Genomic DNA, 11,027 nt, shown 5'->3' with positions numbered 1-11,027 from the left:
AATTAGATGCACCTGTTTGAGGTCGTTAGCTGCATAAAGACACCTGTCCACCCCATACAATCAGTAAGAATCCAACTACTAACATGGCCAAGACCAAAGAGCTGTCCAAAGACACTAGAGACAAAATTGTACACCTCCACAAGGCTGGAAAGGGCTACGGGGAAATTGCCATGCAGCTTGGTGAAAAAAGGTCCACTGTTGGAGCAATCATTAGAAAATGGAAGAAGCTAAACATGACTGTCAGTCTCCCTCGGACCGGGGCTCCATGCAAGATCTCACCTCGTGGGGTCTCAATGATCCTAAGAAAGGTGAGAAATCAGCCCAGAACTACACGGGAGGAGCTGGTCAATGACCTGAAAAGAGCTGGGACCACCGTTTCCAAGGTTACTGTTGGTAATACACTAAGACGTCATGGTTTGAAATCACGCATGGCACGGAAGGTTCCCCTGCTTAAACCAGCACATGTCAAGGCCCGTCTTGAGTTTGCCAATGACCATTTGGATGATCCAGAGGAGTCATGGGAGAAAGTCATGTGGTCAGATGAGACCAAAATAGAACTTTTTGGTCATAATTCCACTAACCGTGTTTGGAGGAAGAAGAATGATGAGCACCATCCCAAGAACAGATCCCTACTGTGAAGCATGGGGGTGGTAGCATCATGCTTTGGGGGTGTTTTTCTGCACATGGGACAGGGCGACTGCACTGTATTAAGGAGAGGATGACCGGGGCCCTGTATTGCGAGATTTTGGGGAACAACCTCCTTCCCTCAGTTAGAGCATTGAAGATGGGTCGAGGCCGGGTCTTCCAACATGACAATGACCCGAAGCACACAGCCAGGATAACCAAGGAGTGGCTCTGTAAGAAGCATGTCAAGGTTCTGGCGTGGCCTAGCCAGTCTCCAGACCTAAACCCAATAGAGGATCTTTGGAGGGAGCTCAAACTCGGTGTTTCTCAGCGACAGCCCAGAAACCTGACTGATCTAGAGAAGATCTGTGTGGAGGAGTGGGCCAAAATCCCTCCTGCAGTGTGTGCAAACCTGGTGAAAAACTACAGGGAACGTTTGACCTCTGTAATTGCTACTGTACCAAATACTGACATTGATTTTCTCAGGTGTTCAAATACTTATTTGCAGCTGTATCATACAAATAAATAGTTAAAAAATCATACATTCTGATTTCTGGATTTTATTTTTTTTTTAGATTATGTCTCTCACAGTGGACAGACCCCTCCATGATTTCTAAGTGGGAGAACTTGCAAAATAGTAGGGTGTTCAAATACTTATTTTCCTCACTGTACCTCTAAGGCCAAAATAAGCTGTGTTTCCTACACAGACTTTACTTGGGCGAGCCGCCCAGGTATATCAACCATTTCAGCATTTTGCAGAGAAACACAGAGAGAGGCGTCTCTGGTGTTATGTTAGAAGATTAGACACAGTAGGTGATCAACAACAAGCGTCTTCCACACGGCTCACCTAATGCTGTGAAAACGGAATTCAATTCAATTAGGCAATTTTAGGCAACTCTATAAAACTGCTGATGAAGAAAGTCAACAGAGCAAATATTTTCAAATGTATACAACATACTGTAACCTGGACCAGTTCTAATTTTTTTAATTCTAATTTTGAGAGGTGTCTAAGTGAGAGAAGGTCATGTAACCTGCTACAGTCTGGGAGAAACTAATAAAGAATAATAATAAAAAAAAATATATATATATATAAAAAAAAATATAGTTCTTAGAAAAAAAGAAAATCAGAATCAGTAGGTCAGACTTGGAAGATTGGAATTGGCCAAAATTGCAATCGATGCATCTCTACTTGTTACAGAAAGATCGCGCATTCAAGAAGCCAAAATTGCTTGGTGTCAAAGCAGAGGGAAAATAAATGTATAAAGCGAACAGGATGTAAGTTGTTATTTCTACTGTCACACTCAGGTTTCTGCACCAGCTGAAACCTGATCAAGTAACACCAGAATAATCTGCATGAACAGATGCACAAGTGCATTAAGTAAAAATCATGAGGACTGACATATAGTGCAGGAATTCACAAGAAACAGTGAAAAAAGGCTTCCCAAGAGGGTCAGTACTTACACAAAGAAGAAAAGTGTGGAGCCAAAGTAAGAACCTGTAATGTGTTTCATATGTGCACAAATAAAAAGACACTAACAGATAAAGGACACAGCAAGGCTTCAACTTGCAGCTACTGTGGATACCTTGAAACATTTTGCAATCCCGAGTGTATTTTTGCATTTGCATGTTTGGAATAGATGCAGCGCACTACACATCATGCTGAAAAGCAAAAACTGCATTCACGTTGCCATGGCAACATCACAGTTTTAGGATTTATTCTGTTACCTCACCTGTTCTTGTAGATGTGCAGGCCTCTTGGCTTCAGGCTTTCCTTCCTTCTTGGAAGGTTTCTCTGCTTTAGATTCTAGAGCAGTGTTGACCTTCTGTGCAGACGCTCTGCTCGGCATACAGTCAGGCAACTGCATGAAGAAGAGCTCCTCTCTGCCAGACAGGCGGAGGTCCTGCAGCACTTCTACCAGAGATGGCTGCTCTGGTTTGGGTAGCTCTGTCCTACAGTGGCCTGCTTTACTCTGAGCTCCACAGGACGGTCTGAACAGAGGGGCTTTCTCAGGACCTGCCAACATGACAACCACAAACACAGGAAAGGACTGCAACACAATACTTACTGATCATGCACAGACACAGAGCGTGGGGGAGTGCGAGCAGGAGGATTTTGGATGGAGCTTAAAGCAGATATTTTCAAAAAGTTAGATTGTCTCTATATCTCCTGCTCCAACCCGCACCAACTTCGCTCCGGTACTGCTCACACCCTGAGCTCAAAGCATGCCCGAGCCCGACCTAGAATGCATCTCACACACCCACATTATTTCCTCCTATTCCTGTAACCCTTACAGATGACGATAAGAAAAAAATGCGCAGACATTGTTGCTGTCAGATTTGACAGCTTCATTTTGGAATCCAAAAAGACACATTTCTCAAAAACATGCAGTGTACTACAAGAAGATGTTGGGAAAAAAGGTCATCATAGTAAGAAGGTTTTAACAAATATAAAATAATTAAATATTTAGGGATAACCACCAATGTAGGAACTAGCATTTTACTGTGTCAAATTTACATCAGCGGTTCGCCGTTCACATGCTTCAGCTCACATGTACAAAGACACCGTTAATGAGCATCACTATGTTAACCACCTGTTTCTGAAAGTTGGGCAGCTGGTTAAAAGTGTACTTACTAAACCAAGTATGTCAGCTGACGCACCGTGTCGCTGTACTGCCACCGCTTATAATATAGGCTCGGCCTACTAGTTTGATGACTGAATAGTTTGTATTTTGTAGCCTATATATTTTAATTTCTTCCCCACGACATAGGCCTAAGTGTAACTTGAAATAAATAATTTCTATTTGGAAAATGTGGTTTTGCCGGTTCTTTTCGATGCCAGGCTAGGGATTTCGTTAAAATTAAAATAGACGGGCAGCTTTTTATCTGTTTTTAAGCGATCTTAAGCAGCTTTGAGTCCACTCCGCTCTGGTTCAGGCATGCACAGAAGTAATTTATTTTACCACCTCTCTAGCCTCCTCCTTTTTCAGCATTTAAGCATCTGTGAATTATGTTTATTTCTTTAATGTGAGTTCATTAAATGTTGTGTATCTTGGGGCTGGGCTGGGAGTCTGTGTCAAGCTTGCATCACATGAGCAATGCCACATCGCCAAACTAAACCGCCTATTGCTGTAATAAATGGTATAAACCTCCACGTGTGTCCTGACTGAATTAGCTTTTTGTCAACAGGCCTGTAATGTGAGATTGTTAGTGGTGAGATAGCAGCAGTAGTCAGAGGGGGTTTTCTCACATGCTGTGGTGGTTGTAAGAGTCTGACTCTTGGTGAAGCTGCTGGACTGACTCAGAGGCAGCTGGATGGGTTTCAGCTTGGCATCATTCCTCAGACCTGGATCATCTATGAACTGTAGGTGCAACATATAATATTAGCAATGAACAATGAGGAGATGAGGGTGATTATTACTATAATGGATAATAAAATTAATTAAACCTCATTGACTCATTACAAACTAATGCTTTGCAGCTAAACACTCTGCAAAACCACAGAATGTTTTAATTCTAGTGGAGAGGAATGAGCTGAGACTGCACTGCTGGAAACCAGCAGCTTTCTGCTGGCAGCCACACTAAACTTCTTAAATGTTAAATGTGCAATATGCCTTGCCAGATTAAAATATTAAACTCTGATATTAAAGACAGGGGAAAACTCTAAATGAATATATACATATTGATATAACAGTAAATTCTCAAGATATGAGGGGCCTTATGAAATAAACAAGTTTTAGTTTTGGAACTCTGCTTTGGTACAGAAATAGGATGTTAAGTCATAGGATGTTAAATAGGAGCTTAAGTAATGTTTATATTTTCACATTAACAATGGATCAACTTCGACTCTGTACGCTGTGAAAGGTGTTTCTCTGAAGCAGAGTTTTTTTTCTCAGGAGTTGCAGGAGACCAAATCAGAGCTAAAAGAGGAGTGAATGTCGCACTGCAGGTGAGCACGGCTACCAATGAATGATAATGTTGCTCTGTGTCTGCTGCACATGTAAATATCCAGAGAGTGATAACACAATAGCCACAAAAGCTTCAGGAAGCCATATTTCAAATGATGTGCTTTTATTGTTGTGCTGCCCCCAAGTGGCCCAAAAAAATAAATGCAGCTTTAAAGAATGGGTTCTGTCCCAGGTGCCCATATGAACATTGAAATAGTTTCTGATTGCTCCACTTGTTCATACTGGTTGTAACAGATCACTTTCTAATGTACTTCCAATGTAAATATGCAGGACTGTGGGTTTTGTTCCCGATCACCTACACTGGAAGCACAGTAGCAAAGGTGAAATCCTTTAAGGTGCAGCAGCTTGCAGGAAGTACTCACATTATCCCTCTGTAGTTTACTGAGTATCTCATCTTCATCCTCCTCTGACTCTTTCATCTCTTTCTTCACCAGTTTACAGACAGGAGAGGTGGTGGAGTCATGCAGGTCTGTAGTGCCACGCCAGCCTGAACAGAGAGACGTGAGACAGGGAATACATCTGTAACTGAACCTCTGGTGTTCACGCTGAAGTTCCACTGAAAATGAAAGGACAGAAAAGAGGAGTTGTCCACCTGTTTTGCGTACAGTGTCAGCAGGACCCTGTTCAAAGATGGAGTGAGACTGGATGGTCTGAGGCCTCTCTCTCCTCCTCCCTCTGTTCTCTCTCCTCCTCTCATCCCTCTCTCTTCTCTCCTTTTTTGGAGACACATGGACCTTTTCCTTTAACCTGGGGAAGATGTGTGATGTTTATAATCATTAAACACATACAGACAGCACATAATATGCAAAGCTTAAAACTTCATTAACAGGAGACTGGACTGTCACTCACTCATCTTTGCTTTTCCTCACAGCGTGGACATTTGGCTCAAAGGTTTTCTTTGGGAAACAAAAGAACAAACAAAAAATAAAAACATTGTTAATACAAAGTATTTCCTGGGATTCAAAACATAGATGCTGCAAATACATCTAGCTGCCAGATTCACTATTACAAGACTGTGTCCCTTCTCTTAGTGATCATATGATTTTTCTTTCCAACCAGCAGAATTGTGAGAAAAATTGTGAGCCATTATTAATCAACTGCATTTAAGCAGCCATCAAACCAAATGAGTTTCCTACTGCAACCCTGAAGTGGCCCCTGACCTTTCTGTGAAAGGAAGGTGTTCTCACAACCTGAGTGTCATGTTATCATTTTAATCCAGTAAGAAATTACTGATTGAATTGTGTAACGTTACTTGTAGGCATTGTTTTGTGCATAATGTCCAGTCTGTCTGTGCTTTCATATTGTACAGAAAAAAAAACCTATTCCACCCCTTTGATGTGTCATTAATACCTTTGTTTTTTTGAGGGCTCCCCCCAGTGTGAGGTCCCTTGTTCTCAGGGACGTCAGTCTTCCAGGTGGAGCAGAGGAGGACAGACTCCTGACCCGGCCTGGTAGTCCTCTGCCCGCAGTGAAACTCAGCCCAGCCCCGCTGCTCCGGCCGGAGGAGCCGGGAACACTTGCTGCATCCCCAGAGTCTGTCATTTTGGGGTGTCTGGTCGTCCTTTTAATATTTTACTGGTACAAAACTGCAGGTGAAGCGTTTCACATGACAGAACACCCTGTTTTTATTGTGCACATAATCAATACCGTCAGTTTGCGACACACTTTGGAAATTTTGGAAGTAACGTTAACGTTACAAATCCGTTTTTTTGTTTTGTTTTTTTACGAGTGAGCTCACTTAATTCCCTTCACGGCTTTTGTCAAGCAAAATAGCATGAAAACAGTTCATTCACCTTTAAAACCATGGCGAACAAGCATTTTAAGCTAAGCACAGGTCCATGTAACGTTACACCAGGCAATTTAACAGCTTATTACCCTCCATTTTGTTCGCACCCGCGTAACGTTACTCTGAACAAGCTGCGCCAGAAAGCAAAACTGCACACTCGAGGACAGAACGCTTCTGTTTTGGCAAACCGAAATACCGTTAGTTTTTGTACGTTATTCGACCTCGCTGCCTTACACAATAACGTTAACGTTATCCTTCCTGAAGGCTGCACACAAAGAACTGTCCATCTTTAACACATCTTCGTGGTGGTTACCCAGCCGAGTGTCCTGGCGGTGGTTGTAGAAAACGTTCAGTGCTGAGTGAAAACGATAAACATATTAAACCAGTGATATTATTCCAGTAGTTCCGTTTTGCTGACTATTTTACGTGTCGAGTTCATGTTGATCTAGTTTCCTTCCTACTGTGCTGTTATTGTTGTTCCTAAACGGTCCTGCACAGGGGGAACCACAAGAGGGCAGTGTTAATCTGGTGTATGAGCCTGTGGCGAGGTGGTCGAAGAAACTCACAGCAAAACCAGAGACACTTTAAGGAATTTGGCAAACCCCATTGGTGGAACTTATTACTTTTACTTACTGTACTTAAGTACAATTTTGAGGTATTTGGTGCGTATACTCCACTACATTTCAGGGGGGTGTTTTTATACCAACATTTATCTGACACCTGGAGTTACTTGTTACTTGGCACACTATCAGAGGGCTGTGTTACCTTTTTCGCTCCATTTACTTCTCTTCACCATTTTAACCATATTTTATTTTTTGGCTGTTGTAGCCTGTGCTATTTCAAACAAATGAAGCATGTTTTAAGTGCTACTTAAATCCACTTTGTTTAAGTTGTCTCACTATACATGTCTGTTTATTAAAACAATCTTTTCAACACCACTTTTCATTCCAACTCAGTGACATACATTTAAAGTTGGTAGCTTGCAGGCTGGTTTCAAGTTTTTCGTGCGTTGTGTTATGAAGTGGAGGAGCAGACCATGATATCTTTGGAGGTGATGACTGTTTATTCTCTCTCTGTCAACACGTTAATACACAATCCTGCCCTCCATTGTCATGTTACAACTTCAGCCCCTACACAAGTTAAATGACAAAGGAATATTAGCGTACGCGGGACAGAAAATAAATCACAAACATTCCTCATATATTGACAAAGGAGATCTAACACGTCAGGTGATAACTATTTACATAGAATATTGTGTAATTATAATAACATATTTGACTCTGTTACACCCGATGATCACAGTCAGTCAAAGGACAGAACCATTAAAGTACTTTACAGTGAATGCATCCATCCATCAATTAGCACTTTAGTGATGATGGTTCAGCAGCTCTGTTTCTCTACTTCCTGCATGTTCTCCCATCCAGTCATAAGGCTCTCTGTTATTACAGTTTTCTTGATTGCTCAGACATGTTTTCTTGAAGCTCTAAACACAAATCCACAACTTCTCACCCAATTCCCCAAACATCCTATTTTCAGGTCAAAATGAAGCTCTCCTCTTAAAACCATTAAATCTTGCTGAAAAACCAAACTTTACCCTCAAACACACACACACACACACACACACACACTACAACACAGTCTGACACTCTGGTGAGATAAATTCAAAACAATACTACAGAAACTGGTTATTAGTAATGTTGCTTGTGGTTCTCCTCAAAAACCTTTTCACATGATGAACACAACAAAAGAAATAACAAATGTAAACATTTGTGCATTTTTCATTCCTTAGTGTGCTGTACAGTACAACACAGCAAACAACTAATGATTCTGCCCCAGCATCCTGTCTTTGGTCTGGGACAGGCCAGAGACTCTTGTCCTCCTCCTCCTCATTCTCCCTACTCCTGCTCGTCCTCCATCCTCCTCCTCTTCTGGTGTCCTCTACCTCTTCCTTCAGATTTCTCTGGATCCATTGATCCAAAACTGAATGAACTGACTCTGGCCCTTTTTATCTGTCTATTCTAGGTTCTGATTGGTGTGTTATCAATTTTGACTGTTTATGTTTCCACCTGGGTAGCTGTTGCTGCTATTTGAGCTCGACCTGTGCTGATTGAGTGAACAATATTTAATGTTAGTGCTTTCTCAATGACCACATGGTGTAGGCAATGAGAAATGAAGGGGTTTGTGTGCAGAGTTTAGAGAAATGGGTGTTATTTTTGAAAAATTTTATTGTTTTGAAATTTTAGTTCAAAGGCCTGGTTATAGTGTTTAAGCAATTGAGAAAAATTGTAACTGGAGTATAAATCACAGTTCAAATTACACAAAAAATATTTGCTATAGCTGTGGTCCATTTAATTATTGTTTGAAGCTGAATTCAAAATTAACTAATGTGCAAATAGGCATATAATTGTCTTATTCAGTCCATAAAACTTGTGACTTTTAATCCAAACTGACAGCTGCGCTATTCAAACTCTACATGGTCAGCTAGCACTGTTCTGCAATATCAGCACATATATAAATTCTAATGAAGTAAATGTACATTAACTCTTATCCAGCTATATCTGTGGTGCAGTTGCAGTAAGAAGATGACTTGAACTAAGTAAAAAAAAGTACAAAAACACAATCCAAATGCTCATTTGCTTATTTACCAGCAGACTGTTTTTTAACTGAGTTAAGAGTGAAAAGACTGCAGAGAGGTCTCCAGGGAGGAAGAGTGAGAGAGATAACAGGATGGGGACTGACTGGTCAGAAAACTGTATAGCGCTTGTCCCCACCTTTTGTTAGGATGAAGGCACAACAATCAGAAAAGTAAAATATTGATCTGTATGGTATGTTATTCATTTATTAATAATTCTGAACCTCATATATGTATAAAATCACGCTGACTGACTGACACAAACAGGGACACTCACAGGACAGACACCAACAAAGAAGAAGAAGATGATGTTCTTATCACAAATGTTAGTAGAGATAGGAGGATTATTGGATTTGCTTCAGGGTTCAAACACATCTTCCATCCAGAATGTAGAGACAAAATTTTAATGATAGGAAATGACATTATGTCTGCATGATAATGTGATAGACCCTGTACAATGAGGTGCTCATGGTCAGGTAAAGGCTATCATCATGAAAATTGGGATCTCATATCTCGATGCACAGTTATCTCTAATTTTCTGTAGGGTCATCTTGTGTTGTATGGCTAATCTTTCTGTTATCTCAGTCAAAGTGTGGCAACCTACAGTGTGTGCTAACTCAAAGCTGTGACACGAAATAATGCTTCATGTCCAGGTGAAAAATCTCTATCTGCAGGGAGGAGGACGAGTCAGTGGGGGAAAAGCAGTGGAGCTTATGTTAGCCTCAAACACTGCACTACAGTCTAATCCTGTTTTATATTATACTTTTAAATTATTCTGTATAGGGTAACGTTTTATACAAACACACAGAGACCTTGACTTTATTAAAGAGGAAAGTCTTAAAAATTTAAAATAATCATCTCTAAACAGTGCAACAAGAAGAATGTAATACCATGGCCAAATTAACCTGTCTAGTGGCCCTGTGGGAAAACTTTACTGTTTGATCTCTACCAACAACCTCACAATTTCTGTTTCTCTCTTTGTGATAAAGCATAACTTTGTGTGGGATTAAATGACCACAGTGTTACGAGGTGTGGTGTGTGGACAGAGAGGACCCAAATGCAGCACTCTGTGGGAAGGAGGTTTATTGAGGGGAAAAAGGGTGAGAGGGACTGGAGGGGAGGGAGAGGAGGACGTCGGGGAAGCACAGGCACGGGGAACCAAGGAGACAGGGGGCCAGGGAGCCGGGGAACCAAGAAGACAGGGGGCCAGGGAGCCGGGGAACACAGGGGCCGAGGAAGCGAGGAGAGGCGGGGGAACAGGGAGGACGCCGTGAGGCAAGTCCGAGGAGGAGTGGGCCAGTGGATGAGCCCAGCCGAACGGAGGACGAGGGTGAGTGTAACTGGGAGGGAAACAGACAGAGAGACAAGGTTAGGGGAGACAGCGACAAGGCACAGGGTAAATGTGAAAAAACAAGAAACATGGAAGCCTGAACACGGAAGTGGCACCGGGTAAGGAGCAACAACGATCAAGCGAGGATGGTGTGGAGAACCGGGGTTGAAATACAGGCAGTCATGAGGTGATTATTGGCAGGTGTGGCAGGCTGACGAGGTGGCTGATGGGATGCAGGTGCAGGTAGTTGGCTGGGTTTAGGAGCAGAGGGAGAGAGAGCACACAGGGGAGAAAACACAGGGAGGCAGACAGAGAACAGAAAACCAAGGAAAAAGCAGAAAAACTGAAAAAAAGGAGAATAAACCAGGACGCTCACCGTCAGCCGGGCTGCCACCACAACACACAGAAAGTTAATCACCTATGTTATTTGTTAGATATAACAAAGACATTTGGTAAATACAATGTTGATATGTTCTAGTAATGATATATTATTTCTGAAATAGTAAAATGCTGTTTATGGTGCCAGTAGCATAAAGAAATAGCTTCCAGTCAAAATTGTGACTGATGGGACAATACAGTACTGGGACTCAGACAAAGTTAAATTTTTATCAACATCAATTTAGATTAGGTTTTGGACATCCTTGATTAAGTTGAGCCCTAAGACTTTCCCTATGTTGCTTTTATGTGTAA

At 41.7% G+C, this 11,027-nt stretch overlaps 1 protein-coding gene across 3 annotated transcripts in view; it reads right to left on the bottom strand.

The window, feature by feature from the left end:
- zgc:171971 (uncharacterized protein LOC569690 homolog) overlaps positions 1 to 6,895 on the bottom strand; it is an 11,477-nt gene extending 4,582 nt beyond the window's left edge. The window contains exons 1-7 of one of the 3 annotated variants that reach the window (XM_046069395.1): positions 6,610 to 6,895; positions 5,940 to 6,175; positions 5,439 to 5,485; positions 5,182 to 5,336; positions 4,952 to 5,076; positions 3,872 to 3,983; positions 2,355 to 2,638 (exon numbers count right to left, since the gene is read on the bottom strand). In XM_046069395.1, coding sequence (XP_045925351.1) covers positions 2,355 to 2,638; positions 3,872 to 3,983; positions 4,952 to 5,076; positions 5,182 to 5,336; positions 5,439 to 5,485; positions 5,940 to 6,131 — 915 coding nt within the window. In that variant the 5' untranslated portion in view covers positions 6,132 to 6,175; positions 6,610 to 6,895. Of the gene's footprint in view, positions 1 to 2,354; positions 2,639 to 3,871; positions 3,984 to 4,951; positions 5,077 to 5,181; positions 5,337 to 5,438; positions 5,486 to 5,939 lie in introns of all 3 variants that reach the window. The other 2 variants (XM_046069396.1, XR_006828153.1) reach the window with 2 other exon arrangements.
- Positions 6,896 to 11,027: the final 4,132 nt, after the last annotated feature.

Source organism: Micropterus dolomieu, linkage group LG14 (assembly GCF_021292245.1).
Source record: "Micropterus dolomieu isolate WLL.071019.BEF.003 ecotype Adirondacks linkage group LG14, ASM2129224v1, whole genome shotgun sequence".
Taxonomy (NCBI): Eukaryota; Metazoa; Chordata; class Actinopteri; order Centrarchiformes; family Centrarchidae; genus Micropterus; species Micropterus dolomieu.
The sequence above is the reverse complement of the archived record's forward strand: the minus strand, read 5'-3'. Positions and strand labels throughout refer to the sequence as shown.